Source organism: Microplitis mediator, chromosome 7 (genome assembly GCF_029852145.1).
Source record: "Microplitis mediator isolate UGA2020A chromosome 7, iyMicMedi2.1, whole genome shotgun sequence".
Classification (NCBI taxonomy): Eukaryota; Metazoa; Arthropoda; class Insecta; order Hymenoptera; family Braconidae; genus Microplitis; species Microplitis mediator.
The window spans coordinates 5,559,681-5,579,202 of record NC_079975.1 but is presented as its reverse complement, the minus strand read 5'-3'; the positions used below and the strand labels follow the sequence as shown (position 1 = coordinate 5,579,202).

Here is a 19,522-nt window from a genome sequence, read left to right as displayed (position 1 = left end):
AATTGTTGACAATATTGATTGGGGTAATAAGACTGCTGTGACCGTGAGTGAATCGATTTAAATGGGTAATTACTCTCCATAATGAAGGACACAATACAAGACTGATTATTGCACAATCAATCGAATGTCAAATGTCCATACCACTGTAGTATCAATTATTAATTAATATTACTAATTAGTAGTTCATTATTATTATTTTTATTATTTTTCCTTAATCTGGATTTAAATAATTATCATTAATATTCTCTATATTATGTAACACATATCGATTTATCACTAAATTATTTAAATTTTTTATCGTGAGCCCTAGTAAAAAAAGTTAAATTGTTAATTAAATATTCAATTATTTCGAAAAAGGAAAAAAATTATTTTTGTTTAATTAAATGTTACAACTTCATTGAAACTCTTTATGACAATGTAGAGAAGCTATAAACTATTAAACATTCATGCGGAATAAAAATAGAAATCGATCATTTTATAACTTTTGTTCCGGTAACTTATAAGTATTATTGAACGATACAATTTGATAATAACGACAAATGATAATTAAATGAATAGCTAATGGGTATTCTGTTTTTTCTGCACGAAAAATTTCGCCCGAAATAAATAAATCGTTTTGGACAAAAATTTAATGGTGAAATTCGATAAATAATAATGATAATAATAAAAAGTGATTGTACTCTTTTATAATAAAAATTCATATTGTTTGATATTTTATTCGAGCCGTTGAACCCCAAAGCAGAAAATTCAATACATCAGAAATTTCTTGAAAGCCCGTGCGATGATACTCGAAACTGTATCACATGATATTTTATATTTAAAATAAGTTCGTAAATATTGGCTCTGATAAGAGTATTAGTGAATAAAAAAAAAATTGGATAAAATAATAGAAGCGACGAGACAAAACAATGAGAGGTAAAAAAATTAAAATCACCACAGACAAATTAAAAGCACTTGTATAATTGACCAGCCTCTCATGTTCAATATCCTCTTATATTTCGCATCGAAATTTTAATTTAAATAAATTTATCAATAGCTCCCGTCGCCGTCTACCCAATTTAATTATATTTTAATATTGATAATTCAATTGTCAATATTATATTTAAAATAATATTTATATTCTGTTTTATATTTTTTATAGTTAAATATATTTTTTAAAATCTAATATAATTGTCGATTAACTAAATATGTCACAAATATAATAGAAGCTCATTATTCACAAATTTTCAAAAACTTTTTACTTTATAAAAATTTAATTTCGAGCGCGGCTCCCATTATGTATTTATTAGTATTTTGTGTGACAACGGATGAAACAAGACAATTTCAGACTAGGGTGAGGTTGGCTGTCCGAGCCGCAGGCGAGGGCTAACATCACCCGCAGTCTGAAATCGTTTTTTATCCTGAGTCACACACTATATTTTTCATGATTACCTGCATCGGAATTTCAAGATTCAGTGTCAGCAGCTAGAAACACAATTGTTTCTGCCCGCTGTATAAAGGTATTTTTAAATTACGAATTCGCTACACTGATAAAAAAGTTGACTTGATTCAAGAGAAACAATATTGAACCAAGAATAGCATTTTGAAGGAAATGATTTTCTTGAGTCAAGAGAAAAAAATTTTTGAGCCATAAAATTATTCTTGGTTTAATTAAATTTCTCTTGGTTCAAGAATTTTTTCACTTGACTCAAGAAAATCATTTTCTTTAAAATGCTATTCTTGGTTCAATATTTTTTCTCTTAAATCAAGTCAACTTTTTTATTAGTGTACCAGTTGTTTGCAGCATCGGCTTGAAATTAGCTTGTTTCGACGGACTGTACACACAAAAAAAAATTCTCGACTGAAGGTAAATATTCTTGATTCAAGAAAATTTTTTTGGAGACCCAAATTTTCTCAGATAAAGTAGAAATCTTCTCCAACCAAGACGAATTCTTTTGGCTCAAGAAAATCTTGACTTGGTTCCCGAAAACGTTTGTCTTCAAAAATATTTTCTTGACTCAAGATATCTGTTTTTTCTGTGTAAAGACATTGAAACTTCAAGCTTCGATGCTGGTATCATGAAAAGTATATTACATACCAAGGGAGGAAAGTAGAAGATTACAGCTCGCGTATATAATCATCCACTCGAGCCGAATGTGGGGGTGAAAAACACGTGGGTTGGTTTGTCCCTACTTTCCTCTGTGGTATGTACACAATTTTTCACTGTATCTACACCTGAAAGTTTAAATTTTTGTCTCTATTTATCGAAAAAATGGCACATGCGCTAATTTTTATCATTTATTTTCCAAGGAATTTAAACTTTCGGTGCAGACATAGTGAAAATAAAATTAATGTTCTGAAATTACTGTTGAACAAACGACGCGTATCCGAGTTGAAATTGCGAATGCCTTCAGTCAGCGGGCAGAAACATTATTTGTTTCTTCACAAGGGACGAAACGCATTTGTTTCTGCCCACTGACTGAAGGCATTCGCAATTTACGCGTTTGCTAATATTTGTTCGCGGCATTCGACTGAAATTATCTTGTTTTGACTGGCTGTAAAGACACTGAAGCTTGAATTTTCAATGCTAGTACTATGAAAAGTAACTAATTACAAAGAAATACTACAAGTTAAAATAATTCTGTTACTTAGAGAAATCATATTAGTTATAATTGACTTTATATTACATTATCATTGCATACTGAATACGAATAATAGCGAAAGAGAAAAAAAATCATATGTTGTGTTCACACTTGACTTGACATAATCCGCGCTTAAGTAGACACTTTAAATACAACATACGCTATGTTATATTACTCCAATCTACCGGATAATAGATATTTCCTTTCATCAAAATATTGTTAATGCATTGAAATCAGTTATGCGGGGTAAAATATTTATGTTGCTAAAACATATTAATTCATGTATGCATTAAATCATAATCTCATTATACTAAACGATTTAATAAACTGCACAAGGAATTATCGATTAATTTAATTCATATTAATTATAATTAGAAATTATCTAGAAAAAAAAAAAAATTAGTAGGTTTAAATTTTATTCCATATGAAACTTTTTTATTAGAAAATGTGGTCGATTTAAAAAAAAATGTTGATAAATTTTTTAGTAGAAAGTCTACTTTGCCGACATGGTGATTATCTTGTGAAAAAAAGGAAACATATGTTACCGACGAGTAAATGTGATGGAAAACCAAAGAGTAGAGTAGAGAGCTTAATTCAACGACTGTTGGCAAACTAAACAGGTCAAGGGAAATTTTTCATTACTGCATTTTTTTGTTAACGTGAGAGGCCGCTTCGAGGTTTCATTTCTCAATTGAATTTATTACTAGCGCCTTTTATGGTAATTCTCATTATAGATAAGACCGTTTCAATTGATTTATCTTCGAGTACATTATGGTCCTAAAAAGGGCAATTTTTTAAATTTTTGATGACCACATCTCAAGCGGTCACGTATACGGAAAAAAATTCCTTCAAGGTTTCAGTTTTTCTTTCAAAGGGAACACGTGTAAAAATTTTTCTATGATTTATATAAATTTTTTTACTCTATATCCACTTTTCAAAACGTAAAGTGTCCCACATTGATGGTACATCTATACATCTGCTCATTTATTGCCTGCTTTTTAATTTCATTGAATACTAAATAAAATAAATTTTTTTAAAAAGGCAAAGAAAAATTTTTAAAAGTCAATGTGTGATATTTCAAGAGTATGTAGATCCTATTAGAATATTTGTCATGCAAAAAATAGATAATTCTATAGATGAATCGTTTATTTGAGAAACCCCATAAGTCAAGAAAACGAAATTTTTCAGGAAACACAAAAACCATTTTTTTGGAGAAACTTGACATTAAAATAATATATAAATAATTGGATACAATAATGTTAGCGTCTCTGAAAAAGATTCCAACAAGAAAAATTTAATTTTTTAACTGAAACTACTTAGAAAAATTGTTTAAAGTTGATTGACTTATGGGGTTTCTACTTTATCTGAGAAAATTTAGGTCTCCAAAAAAATTTTCTTGAATCAAGAATATTTACCTTCAGTCGAGAATTTTTTTTTTTGGGTGCAAACGGAAAAAAAAGTTATAAAATCACTGTTTTTTTAAATGTTTTCACTCAAATCATTTATTAAACTAATAAAATGAAGTGTTAAATATGTATTTGAACTCTGAAACTCAGAAATAACAAAAAATAATAATTAATTTAAACATTTTAATTAGTCATATAACAGTCAACAATAAAACAACATTTGAAATTAATTTCCCAAAAAAGCGCGAATTTTAAATAAAAAATAAAAAAAAGTTATTTCTGTAAAACTAAAACTGCATATGTTCATTTGAGTCATTGACTTATGGGATTTCTCAATTAAATTAAATTGCTGTCACCCGGTTAATTTTTTTTTCAACGCTGATTTGATGCATATTTTGATTGATTTCTATTGAGGGACATCCAAAGAACCCAAAAATGTAAAAAACCCAATTTCGTAAAAGGCATGACTTATGGGGTTTCTCAAATAAACGATTCAGATGTAGAGAAGAGTGGAACGATATGGGCTCCTAGGGGCAAAATTGCTTTTATTATGGGCCCCATTTTTCCCCACTCTCCCCTACTAGCAATGTTCCACATTTGACGTTTATGGACGAAAATATGAAGCCAAAAAAAAATTATTAAAGTCACAATAATAATTTGCGTCACATGTTCCCACGTGTTTAGAATTAAGAGCTGAAACCTTAAGGGACATTTTTTTTCTGCACTTGGAACCATTTGAGAAACGATCGTAAAAAATTTAAAAAATCACCCTTTTAAGGACCACTCTAATAGACATATATCTATACATAAATAAATATATGAAAACTTTTTAATGAATATTTACAAGTTGATATTTCTTGTGGCATCTTGTTTGATATATATTTATACATATATAAAAAGCAAATTAAAATTTAGATTGACTGTGTGGATGAAAAATTAATTGAGTTTACTTGAATTGAAATCGTAGATTTAATTGATTCGGTCTAATGAATTGAATTAATTGAATTCTCAACAGATTGAAAATAACTGAACCAAGAATAATGATAAATGCTTCGCGAGCCCTTGTACTAAATGAATTAAAATCACTGTTGATTAAATTTTTTCAAAAATGAAAAAAAGTACCTCTAGTCTTTCGCTAAATTAAAAAAATTCTAATTAAAAAAATGTTGAAATTAAAAATCTGAATTTTTTTTTTTAATTATATTTTTTGGCAGTTCTTTGTTTCCTTCTACATAATACACATGGGGATTTTTTGAGTATACATACGTGTTTTTTTCATATCATATATATTATGTCTTTTCGCTCATTTTCTTTTATTCACATCCTCTGAGAACCTCTCTACTGCTCTCCGAGTACTTAGTGCTATATATTCCCTCTTTACTCAACTTCAACCCACCCTCATTCTTCATCCATCATAACCGAAAGAACACTTCGACTTCATCTCGAAAGCGTATACCTAGCTTTGAGTAGAGATTTCCTTTTTAAAAATAAACGCTCATGAAGTATGTAATATTAAAAAAAAAAAAAAAAAAAAAAAAGTAGGTAGTGACAAAAAAAAAAATGAAATGAAAATGAGAAAATTGGCCTTTATGACGAAAATTTTCGCATCAGTTCAAGGTATATCGCGTTAAGTATAGCGGAAAAAACAAAAATTAATGTGCGACATCTATAGAAAAAATTCCAGACTAGGGGTGTGCAAATATTCGAATTTACGAATTATTCGTCTCGAATCGAAATCTTCGAATAGTTCGAAATCTTCGAATAGTTCGAATTATTCGAATAGTTCAAATTTTTCAAATAATCTGAATTCAAACCAAATAATAAACTGATTATTAAATTAAAGAATAATTCGTATTCGTCGTAATTATCGACATTTTTTACTTCCCGCTAAGAAAATTAGAAATTTTCAAAAGTTCGGGAAATTATTGGTTTCGGTCCGATTTTCGAAAATCGAATTTCTAAGAGATCTTGCAGACTGTCTGACATGGAAAATTAAAAAAAATTTTGCCGTATAGCATGTCTTATTTAATTTATGTAGAATTTCCGAATGAAAATACGAAATTTACCTTTTCATTCCAGATATGACCGGATGACACTTTTTTTAGAATAAAACTTTTATTATTTGAGTAATGAGTTCTATGAAAAAAATATTCAAATTGTCAAATACATCCGAACAAGACAACTTTTCCATCGAAATCGATTAATTTAAGAGCACAAGACAATTATTTGAACTATTCGAATTATTCAAATAATTCGAACTATTCAAATTATTCAAATAATTCGAACTATTCGAACTATTTGAATAATTCGAATCACTCGAATATTCGGTTCGAATTTCGAATCAAATGATATTCGCACACCCCTATTCAAGACTAAGATTTTATCCACAAAATTCCGAATAAAATGATGACTGTCGGGCAAAATCAGCTTGCAAAATAATGATACAGCATTCAATAATAAAATCAAAGCAATAAAAAAAATTTCTTGGTCGATAAATAAAAGAAAGAGTGTGAAGTATTAAAATCGTTTAACAACTATGAATTATTTTAGGGGGATAATAAACATGGAATGAGTAAAGAATTTTAAACCGTTGAGATAATTTGGCATTGCAATTGCAAGTTCATCGAGGAGTGAATGAACATTTATTAACCCGTAGAGAATTGGGATGTATCCCCAGTGAAATATTCACGGTTCTACAAATAATAGGGATATGGTCGATAAGTTCCTTTATTTTTTATTTTGGATTTTTTGTTCCATTCATCCGGTATCAGGTAAAAAACAGAAACCAAAGATACGTTTAGAAAAAAATCAAATGTTATAAAAATAAATTATAATAAATGGAATAATAAAAACACAATAATGTATCTGTGGGTTGAAATTAAATATGGGAAAAAAGTTAATGGATGTAATAAAAATAAAAATAGACATACATTATAAATTATGACAAATAATATGGCATGAAAAAGTTTATAAGATAAAGATAAAAGATAAGATTTGATACTTAGTAAAATGGCTATTAACTCGGTTATCTTTTAACCAATGAATAGTGAATAGAACTAAATAGAGACGAAAAGGTATGTCGTTAACACGAGAATGGTTATAAGCTAACGGAAAAAGCCTTTAGGCATGTTATATACATATATATGTGGATATATGAATGTATACATATATGCATATATATTTAGTATAGAGATAAGAAAAAATTTTAGTATAGACTTCGTTGGCGTTATGCCAAATTACTGTAATCATAATCTTGCTTTTTAATACTAATAGAATACCATTTATATATACATACATATATGTATGTATGTATATATATATCTTATTCACAAAGATTACCCTGTTTTATTTAATTTAATCACTTTAAAACACATTAAAAAATAATTCAACCTAACCCAGACACGTTATATATATTTAATGATACTGTAGATATATATGAGGGGTGAGCAAATAGTTCCTACTTGCGAAATATTTGTATTGAATCCAGTATTAATCCTCGGTTCGAATTTTGAATCGAATAATTCGCATCGAACTGTCAGAATTTAGATACGTAATAAAAATAATGATATTGGTATTCATTCAACTCTGAATAGCGAACTATAAATAAATAAAAACACCGTGGAAATATAAAAACACACAAAATATTTGAATTGACAAGATCGAAAACTAAATGAATATTTTTGAATTCTTGTTTACTTAACAGTTCATTTTTAAAATCTATTTCAATATTACGTAGATTGACGCATATATATACTTGTGCTTAAAGTTTTTATCACTATGATTGCTTACAGTAATTAATTATTGTCATTATCGTATATATTTATTATTTATTAATATTATCATTATTATTATTATTATTATTATTATAAAATAGTCATTGTCTGTATCTTTGCATCATGTTGATGTTTATCTGTGTAATTATCTGTCTTATTATTATTGTTTATTCATTGTTAACAGTTATGAATGTTTTGTCGTTATGTGTATATTTATTTTATTAATTTAAATACTGATAATTATTATTATTAAATAAATAAATAAATATAAATTCAATGAAAAGATTATCAAATATTATGATTGCGAATATATATATATATATATATATATATATATATATATATATATATATATATATATATATATTTTGCATGACAAAAAAATATGATTGGTTTTTACGATCGATTAAATTTACCGCGGACAATGAGGAAGGTCTCGATACCAACCATCAAGGTCACGAGAACAAATAATAATAATAACAATAATAATAATAATAATAATAATAATAATAATAATAATAATAATAATAATAATAATAATAATAATAATAATAATAATAATAATAATAATAATAAAAACAGAAATAATAATGATAATATCATAGGTAGATATATAGGCCTTGTTAGTGGGAATGAAGGGGATATACGGAAGTTTATTTTCCCGTCGAAATTCTCAAGTATGCATATATATCTCGTTATCGAACGTATTTAAAGCATTTACTTTGTTGAGCAATGGAATCACACACATGTAGACATACATATATAGGTGTATATATGTACATTGATACAAACATATATACTTAGAATTTGTACAGGATAGTTTTGTGTGCGATGTTGTTGCTAGTTTGTATTTATTGGGTACTATAGGACAACTCGGACATAACAGGTCGATTTACACGATTAGATTGTAGCATTGATCCTCGTACTATCAATGCTTCTTGATGTGCAAGGCTAGCTTGTGAGATAATTAACACCGAGTCAGTTCCTCTACGTTTACAAAATTATACGGTTTAAATTTGTAAACTACTAGTAGAAAAGTATTTGTGGAGATGATTTTTTTTACGAAAAGTTACTTTATAATTTAGAGTAATCCTAGGGTGTCTTATATATAAATGTATAAAAAATTATTAATTTTTTGCTGGACGTGTCTCGATTACTATTTGTCAACAATTAGTAAAACTTGTCAATAGTGAAAATTACCTGCTATTCAAAAAAATTTTTGATTTTGCTAAAGCGTTTTGTTTTTACGTTAGATGACAATCTGCCGCTAATTAAAAATAATCTTTGTCAAATTTTATTAATGCCTATCATTAATTTTATCAGAGTTTCAACAAAAAAAAAATTTGTTAATTTAATTTAACAGAATCTACGTATTTTGATGACCAATTTTTTTCTCATGTACACGGAGAGAAATTTATGGTAACAATTACATTATATTATGGGAATGGTTCCCATAATGCATGGTAACCGGTTTTTTTGAAATATTGATTATAGGAATGGCACCCATATATATTATAGTTATCATTACTATAACATTATAGTAATCGTTACCATCATATTATGGCAACCGTTACCATAACCTTATGGTAATGGTTACTATAATATTATGGTAATGGTTACTATAATATTATGGTAATGGTTACTATAATATTATGGTAATGGTTACTATAATATTATGGTAACCATTACCATAAGGCTATGGCAACGGTTACCATAATACTATAATGATTACCATAATATTATAAGAACCATTATACTGTAATGGTTACCATAATACATGGTAACCATTACCATATGATATGGTAACTATTACCATAATATATGGTAACCACTACCATAATATTATAGGAACCATTACTATAATGGTTCCCATAATATATGGTAACCATTACCATAATATCATAGGAACCATTACTATAACATTATGGTAACCATTACTATAATATACAGTAACCATTACCATAATATTATAGGAACCATTACTATAATGGTTCCCATAATATATGGTAACCATTACCATAATATCATAGGAACCATTACTATAACATTATGGTAACCATGACTATAATATACAGTAACCATTACCATAATATTATAGGAACCATTACTATAACATTACGGTAACCATTGCCATAATATATGGTAATGGTTAACTCATATCATGGTAATGGTTACTATAATATATGATAACCATTACCATAATATTATAGTAACTTGTACCATAGTATAATGGGAACGATTACCATAATATTATGGTAATCATTACCATAGTTCTTTCACATGCGATATGGGAATTGTTACCATAATTATAGGAATTATTCCCACACTTATGGGAACTTTTACCAGAAAGTATGGGCCTATATCCCATAATTCCAAGCAATCATTACCATAACGGTATGGGATGATATTTCATAAAAGTACTAGGAACGGTTACCATAAATTTCTCTCGGTGTACTAAGATCCGTTATCGTTTAATTTTTAAATTAAATCTCAAAGTCATTAAATCGATTATTTCAACTACATAGGGAACATGTCATATTTTTTATATAAATTGAATAAAACGCGTCTATTTTCGCCCATAATCTCTCTACTTTGCATAAAAAAATAAATTTGAAATATTTTTATTTCTCGAACGGGTAAAATTTAATAACCAGTGAGTAAAAATCGATCTCAGGTTCACTAAAATTTATGGTAATTTGCAAACTCAATAAGTACATAAATCTAAACTAAAAAACTATTATCGCGTATCTTAGTAAACAAAATCCTATTTATGGAAATAATCTTTCCAACTACAAATACCAACCAGTTCAACCAACCTGCCCTTTCATTCACAAATCATCGTAGAATTAGATATACAGAATTTATAGATTTTAGGTCTCCCACTAAATCTTACTTTTTGTAGCAATAAAAAAACGAGTCTCTTCAATAGATGAAATAAAAAAAAACTATTTTTACCTCACCCACTATTTAATTTATTTATTTTTTTTATTATTATTTACTGAAAATTTTTTTATTTTCACCAAAACAACTTAACAAATTTATTATTCCATACCTGGGATTAATTTTTTTCTTCACAGTATCGAAGTTTCTTTATACAGTTGCAATCTTAATAATTTTTAAAACTTATTTAATAGAACTTTAAACTTTTAATTCCATTTAAATTTATGATAAAATTTTTTTTTTTATTTATCGAGAATTATTTGAAGCTATAACGAGAAATTGATTGATAAATAAAAGTATAGAAAGTTTTACATTCGACTATAGCCGTTGTTTTTTTACTCAACTGTCTCGTCTGATTTATTGAGTTATATCTACTTTTATAATGTCTGACTAAAACAAAACTTTCTACTTCCTTAGACGAGTCAGTGTCAATGAAAGACTTTTACTTAAGCTTCAAAAAATGTTTACTTTATTTATTTTTTTCCCTTCTTTTTATTTTATAAAATTATTGTTGATAATTTGTTTTTACAAAAAAAATTTATTTCATCAGATTGAATAGACTCGGAAATAAAAGTAAGATGATAAAAAAAAATATGATAATATAAAAGTAGTGAAAAGTAAAAATATTTAAAAAAATAAAAAATAACGTGGGCGTTACCACACATACTCAGTTTCCGTGGTGGTGGTGCAAATCGTCAACGTCGACAGCAACAACACCTCCGCCGCCGATGGCAAGCTTCAACGCAGCTTCGGCATCTGGTTCCGGTGCCGGAGGCGCCCAAGGCGTCGTACTCTGCCCGCGCACTCTGTCGCAAGCACGACGTACCAGGCTGAGAAGAGCCATCACCGAGGCCACCTCCGAGACCGTGACCTACGTCAAGACGGTGGGACTTATTAACAAACAAAAGTTTATTAGTTTAAATGATAAGTCACCTTAGATAGACACTAGGGTGTTTCGAAAAAAAACAAATTTTTTTTTTGTGGTATTCAAAAATTGAAAGTATAACTAAAAATAAAAATTTTGGTAGCAATTCAAACTTTTAATAATAATATTGAGGTTTGGCTCAATCCATTTTTCTATTTTCCATTTAAATAACGCGGGAAAATTTTTTTTTTTTTAGAATTTTCTAGCTCACAAACCAATCAACGAATTTTTATGCACAATTAATATTTTTGTAGGAAATTGAACGCGTGACAAAAAAAGTCTCTTATCATTTTTTGATAAATCTCACTGTTCAAAAATTATTTATGCTTAAAGTCAAATTTATAGTAAATTTTGAGATCTTTTCACTTTTCCGGCGAAACTATCAGTCTTATAACAAAATTTCATAGAATTTTTTTTTGTAGATAATTTTATTCCTTACAAATTATTACAATTACAGTTTTTTGAAATTCCGCATTGTTTTCAAGTTATTTTCATTTCAATGTCAAGCTCTTAAGAAAATAGATTTCTGATTGGTTTAAGAGCTTGACATTGAATTGAAGACAAATTGAAAACAATGCGGAATTTCAAAAAACTTTATTTGTGATAATTTGTAAGGAATAAAATTATCTACGAAAAAAATTCCATGACATTTTGTGATGAGACTAATAGTTTCGCCAAAAAGGTGAAGATCTCAAAATTTACTATAAATTTGACTTTAAGCTCAAATAACTTTTGAACAGTGAGATTTATCAAAAAATGATAAGAGACTTTTTCTGTAGAGCGTTCAATTTCCTACAAAAATGTTAGTTGAGTATAAAAAGCCGTTGATTGGTTTGTGAGCTAGAAAATTCTAGAAAAAAAAACAATTTTTTTCCCGCGTTATTTAAATGGAAAATAGAAAAATGGATTGAGCCAAACCTCAATATTATTATTAAGAGTTTGAATTGGTACCAAAATTTTTATTCTTAATTATACTTTCAATTTTTGAATACCATAAAAAATTTGTTTTTTCTGAAACACCCTAATAGACACCTTGTTAAATTTTATTAGTCACCGTATTGTGTTATATTTATATATAGATATAGATATAGATATATCACTTCACTATTTTGTTGCTAGATCACAACCACACGTTACACTTATTAAAGACACTGGTTTACAAAATTTTATTCACGTTCGCACTTAAAATTTATTCACGCAAATTAATTATTAAATTTAAGATTAAAAAAATTTTTTTCCAGAAAATTTTCGTTTTTGAATTCGAAAAAAAAAAAATACAAATTTTGGTATTTACAAGGACATAGAAATACTTAAAAAATAATGAATGCATGCAAAAAAATATAAGTTTTAAATTGAAGTGAAGGATTAAATTTTTTTATTGATTAGAAATTGAAAATAATTTAATCAATTGCTCGTTAATACCAATTTCCCATTAGCCGCAGTGTAAATAGTAATACTTTAATGTATAAAAAAGCAAATAAGTTTTTTCGTTATCGTTTAAAGTTTTCCAATTGGTTTGCTCATTTCCCGAGGCATGCCAGAGAGCTCTCAATATCCGATGATCGAATAGTAATCCGATGTTCGTGGTGACATAATGACACGTTTGATTATCGATCCTCCAAACAATAAAAGTAACGAGATTTAATATCATCAATCGAAAAACGATAAAAAATAATTGAATCTAAAAGTATTTTAAAAAATTCATAGAAATTTTCATGCGATGGTTCCTAAGCATAAATGGAAATGGTTTCTAAATCTTATGAAAATTATGCCATAATTTATTGGAGTCATGTAAGCATTTTCTATTCGCGTTCTAGAATAACTGTGATCCCGATTTTTTTAGTCGTCTATATTTTCTACACTAACGCAAAAAATTAAAGGAACAGAAAAATTTTATAAATTTTTTAGTGATTTTTGGAAGGCTGTAACTTTATGTACCTGAAGATCGGGACGTTTTTCGCGGAACGAAAATAAGAACAAAGAAATGAAAAGAAAAAAATCTACTGGACCTAGATTTCGGAAATGTTTCACACGTCATCCGAAAATGACAGGCCGACCCCAACTACCCCTTAGGTCGCCTTTAGACACAAATTTCAGGAATTATTTTCATTTTCGATGCGTGAAAAACGTTCCGATCTTCAGGTACATGTAACTTTGTGAAAAATAATCGTATCGAGATTTTTAAAAAAGCATTTTATAGCTTGAAATCTCTAGTTTCGGTGCATTTTTATCAAAATTTTTTAAGAGCTCCAAAATTTTTTTTTTTTCCGAAAAGCCCACGGACCGTGAAAAACGATTATTTTTCAAAAAGTTACAGCCTTCCAAAAATCACTAAAAAATTTATAAAATTATTCTGTTCCTTTAATTTTTTGCGTCAGTGTATGATACAAATAATCTTGGATTCATTTTACTCGGCAATTTTCCACCCGGATTTTAATTTGAAGTCTCGTGACAAGGATACATAAAACAGGGAAAACGAATTGCTGAGTGACTACTCAGCAATATAATTTGCAACATCTTTAAATCCGTGTTTTACCTATTTTACAAACTCTTATTTAATAAGGAGTCAGCAATTATTTATCTCTAAACATTTATTAATAGATTAATTCTCATATTTTATATATATTGTCATATTGCTTATTTAACTTTCAAAGGTTTACTATTTTTATTTACGTGTATTCATGTGTGAAACAAGCATACCGAGTCTCATCAGCACACACACATGTACACATGTACACATACATCGATTTTTTTTACTCATATTTTATTTTCACGCCATTTAGTTTAGATATAAGCTTTGAGCAACTTTCATTACTATCCAACTGTAAACTTGCATCTGTGTAGATTAATTATTTTTACTTAAAAAAAAGTTATTTATTTTTTCGAGTACTTTTAAATTTGTAGATATTTTAATTTTTGAATGCAGTGCATGGTTACTCAATTTTTTTTCTTTAATCTAATGTTAGTTTTTTTATAAAAATAATTGCTGATAAAATATCGTCAGCATGTGAATAATTGATACTTTTTTAAAAAAATATATTGAGAAATTCAGTGTTTTCTGTAGTAGTATCAAGTGTATCGTCGAATGTGAAACACTATGAACGCATCGAAATGTAAGTTGATACGAATCCAGATGTTTTATAGATCAATCCCATAAATTCCTGGGATCTTACTCTATGTAGCTGTAGGTAAAAACGGGACACAATGGTCCCTATAAGCCGCTAATTATTTTTTGGGGCTTTTGAGCATCGGGTATAAGTTGTTTTGAACTTTCTCAGACAAATTCATCATAATTAAAAAAAGTCGTGGCAGTTACCACAAAAATGCCACAGACCCGATTTTCTCCGACTTTTGAGACATGATTTTCCAATTATTGTTTGAAACACTTTAATTATTTTAGAAAGCTGACCTTCAAAGGCCAAGATACCGCATCATCGATTATAAAGTGATTTTTTTTTCTTAATTTTGTGAAGGGTCCGTTATGCCCCAGGAATCTCGAATCGCTCTGAAACTTGATAAATATATATATCAAACTAATGAAAATATGACAATGACGAAACAAATTTTTTTTGGTAAATTATTGAATGATACTGAAGTTAGCCAACGCCTGATAGTTTTTAGATTTTTTTAAAATCGATAAATCATAAAAAAAAAAATATTCAAAAAAATTGTACTTATAGTTTTTTAAATTTTCTACAGGTGCATATTTTTTTTTTTTTTTTTTTTTTGTTATCGTCGTGTTGAAAATAAAAATCCAAAAATTGCTGATTGTCTGTTAACTTCAAGATCATATTATTGAGAGGGTCTGTCATTTCCGGGGGGTCCGCTGAGCCCCGGTATTCCCTAAAATTCAATGTTTCAGAAAGTTATAGTGATTATTATTTTTTGTATGATAAGAGAACATATAAAGTGTTCCAATAAATATAGGAATTTTAGTAATTCTTAATTAAACTGTAAAATGTTAATTTTTTTTTTTACGTATGTAAATTACATGCTTTCGAATAAAAAAGTTAACGTATTAATAAAAAAAATTTTTCTTTCATACGGAAATTCAAATATTAGTATATTTACATATCATACATATTTGTGTACAATATTTGCAATTTAATCGATAACATCAATAAAGTATTTTTTGTGAATTATTTTGAATCTTTAATAAACTGAATCCAATAAATATTTTGTTATTCAATCGTGACACACATGACAATAAAATAATTCGTTTTCAAAATTTTTTATTTATTAGTCATTACAGCGGGAAGAGCTTAATTATTTGAAAATACAAAATATAAGGAATACATTGGAAATTTACGTTGAATTGAATTTTGAAATAAAATTATTGGAGCTTTTGAATAATTCAGAAAATCACTTGATGATATAAAAAAATTAAATTGTGAAATATCTACCGAAATATAATAAAATATCCATAACTTATCGAGACAAAATGGCTTCAAATATTTATATACAGCCAGATTTATATTCTGTTTATTTTTTCACTCTATCACAAAAAATTTATTAAAAAGTTTTGAATTTCGGAATTAACACTCCGAAAAAGAAATCAACAAAATAAAAATTTTCTCGTTTCCATACTTGAATCGTTTATTTGAGAACCCCTATAAGTCAAGAAAACAAAATTTTTCAGGAAACACAAAAAACATTTTTTAGGAGAAACTTGACATTAAAATAATAAATAAATAATGAAATACAATAATGTTAGCGTCTCTGGAAAAGATTCCAACAAGAAAAATTTAATTTTTTTACTGAAACTACTTAAAAAAATTATTTAAAGTTGATTGACTTATGGGGTTTCTCAACCAAACGGAAAAAAAAGTTATAAAATCATTGTTTTTTTAAATGTTTCCACTCAAATCATTTATTAAACTGATAAAATGAAGTGTTAAATATGTATTTGAACTCTGAAACTCAGAAATTACAAAAAATTATAATTAATTTAAACGTTTTAATTAGTCATATAACAGTCAACAATACAACAACATTTGAAATTAATTTTCAAAAAAAGCGCGAATTTTAAATAAAAAAAATAATAATTTCTGTATAACTCAAACTGCATATGTTAATTAAATGAAAACGTTGTCACCCCGTTAATTGTTTTTTAAACACTGATTTGATGCATATTTTTATTGATTTCTATGGAGGGACATCCAAAGAACCCAAAAATGCAAAAAACCCAATTTCGTAAAAAACATGACTTATGGGGTTTTTCAAATAAACGATTCACTTAGAAATGCCTTCAATAGAATTTTCATTTGAAAATTTCAAGTCTCATTTTCATTCTAATAAATAGTTTTGAACTTTTTACTCAGTTGGGTAAAAAAGATTTAACGAATCTCTCTGAATGTCACTGTTTAATTTAACATTCCATTACTTTTGTTCTGGTATACTTTGGTTCTTATTTTAATTCCGTGAAAAAATTGTCACAGATAATAACGCTGGATCTTTCAACTGAATGAGATTTTTCAAGTTCAAAATTCTCAGTAACATTCCTAATTTAAAACTTTAAAATTCATCTTGTTGAAAATTTTCGAATTACTTTCAAGACGACTTGGTTCACTTCCAAAATTATGCTTTCAAAAGATTATGAAAATAATAAAAAAAATTCATTTCCTTTACTCGGAATATCTATAATTTTGTAATTATTTAAACTAAATACTTTGTATAAATATCATGCCTTAGTTAAATAGTTTGATTAATAATTAATACTGTTTAAGCCAAGCAAATATTGTCTTTTGACTGTACATGAATTGAGGCAAGTGTCCGTTTTCCTAAAAGTGCTATTGTTTGTGCGTGATTTCACTGCGCATCAATTTGCATACATTAATAGTTAACAAGTCACGTTCTACATAAAGTGTTACTCTATCTCACTTCAGTTATCTATATATCTACAAAATCATCCCTTTTCTCTTTCACTTACGCCCACACACACACCCACAAAGACACACATACACAGACATGCATACAAAATCTGTGTTCAGTTCAAAGACCAGTTTATTATTATGCGTATCTCGTCTCAACTCACTATGTTACACTTGAGTTGCCATGATAATAAAGTTGATAAAATCTAAATAAAAAAATGATTGATTACAAAAAAAAAATTCTTTAAAATCCAAGTTTATAAATTTGAAAATAAATAAGAAAATTAATTCAAAAATACTCTTGTAGAAAAAAAAATTTGATGATTAATGTGGGTTGACTATGGCATTTTTTTAACTTCCCGCTAAGAAAATTGTAAATTTTCAAAAATTCGGGAAGTTATCGTTTTCACCCCGATTTACGAAAATAGAGTTTTCATCAGATATCAACGTTTTGAGGTCCTAGGAAGCTATTCTGACTATTTTCAGAAGGATGTCCGAGTGTCTGTGTGTGTTTGTGTGTGTGTGTGTGTGTGTATGTGTGTGTGTGTGTGTGTGTGTGTGTGTGTGTGTGTGTGTGTGTGTGTGTGTGTGTGTGTGTGTGTATGGATGTAAACTCTTTATATCTTCTTAACGAATTGACCGATTGAGATGGTTGGGGTAGCATTCGAAAGAGCTTGTTGGCCGTCAACTTTTCTGAAAATTTCAAATCGATCGATCAAATGGACTCTAAGATATAAAAGAAATACAAAAAAAAACAATTTTTTTTTTTCAGTTTTTTGAAAATTTTTCAGAAATGGCTCGATTGATCCATTCCAAAATCTAATCAGCTTTAGAATTCAATAAAACGCGTCGATTGCCGCCTCAACCATCTCAATCGGTCAATTCGTTTGAGAGATATCGTCAGAGAAAAAATTGTAAAAAAAGATTTTTTTCGAAAACAACGGCATTCGAAAGTATTTTCGAGCTCGAAAATGTATTCACAACAATGTTTTCGAGCTCAAGGAGAGTTTTGAGGCTGGCCTGTAGGGTCAACCAATAGACCAATTTTTTAGTTTTAATTTATCGATATAAAATTATATGAGTAAAATATCATTATCATTGAAAAAAAAAAAAAAAAAAAAAAAAAAAAAAAAAAAAAAAATAGTGAGTTGTAGTGAAGTTTGGAAGTTTATGAGTAGTTATTCATAGTTTGATAGAAAAATGGGTGGTAACGAGTGAATAGTACACATATATGTCTACATATATTCATATATACATTTTATACAGACATTTACACACACTCTATTGACTATTGGAGATTCCAAGAGAGGAAACTTCACTCTCAAGTCCAAACCACTTTATCCCTCTGTCCATCGTGCCAGTCGACTTTGCCAACCAACATCCATCCCTTCTCATCATATTCCAGTTCGTTGTCTCTGTTTTTTCTATCGGTGTCTCACTCTGGCTCAATAAAAGCATCGATCGCGTCACCACACAGAGAATGACATGGGGAATGAAGAAAAATGACGTGGCCCGAATCTTGATGACAACATAGCATTGCACGAAAAAATTTAACTTAATTTCAAACGTCAAATTTAACTTAATTTCAAATGTCCAATACACTTTTGTTTAATTAGTCTTAATTTGAAGATTTAGTATGACGTTATTATTATTTATGCAGATTTTTTTCCAAACCATGAATAAAAATTTCTGAATGAATGACAAATGGCTTGAAATTTTGACGTAGTACAAAAACTTTTTTTTTTACATTTAAAATTTGAACAAAATTTCTTTTTGGGTTACAATGATTCAATTGTAATTTTATTTTATTACTTATTTTTCTTTAATTTCTGAAAAATTTATGGTCTTATTGATATGACATCAAGATTGGTTAGATAAAGTTATCTCCAAGTTATTGATATTTTTATATAATCTAAGAATCAGTCTAGCATAAACGTAATTTCGATCCATGCTCTAAAAATACATCATCAGAAAATGTAACTTTTTT

General features: G+C 28.0%; 1 protein-coding gene across 2 annotated transcripts in view; it reads left to right on the top strand.

Annotated features, from left to right (window-relative positions):
* LOC130670906 (small conductance calcium-activated potassium channel protein) overlaps positions 1 to 19,522 on the top strand; it is a 152,591-nt gene that overhangs the window by 49,109 nt on the left and 83,960 nt on the right. The window contains exon 4 of one of the 2 annotated variants that reach the window (XM_057474528.1): positions 11,412 to 11,624. The exons of the other annotated variant lie outside the window; for it this stretch is intronic. Coding sequence (XP_057330511.1) covers positions 11,412 to 11,624 — 213 coding nt within the window. The remainder of the gene's footprint in view (positions 1 to 11,411; positions 11,625 to 19,522) is intronic. 2 annotated transcript variants of the gene reach the window in all.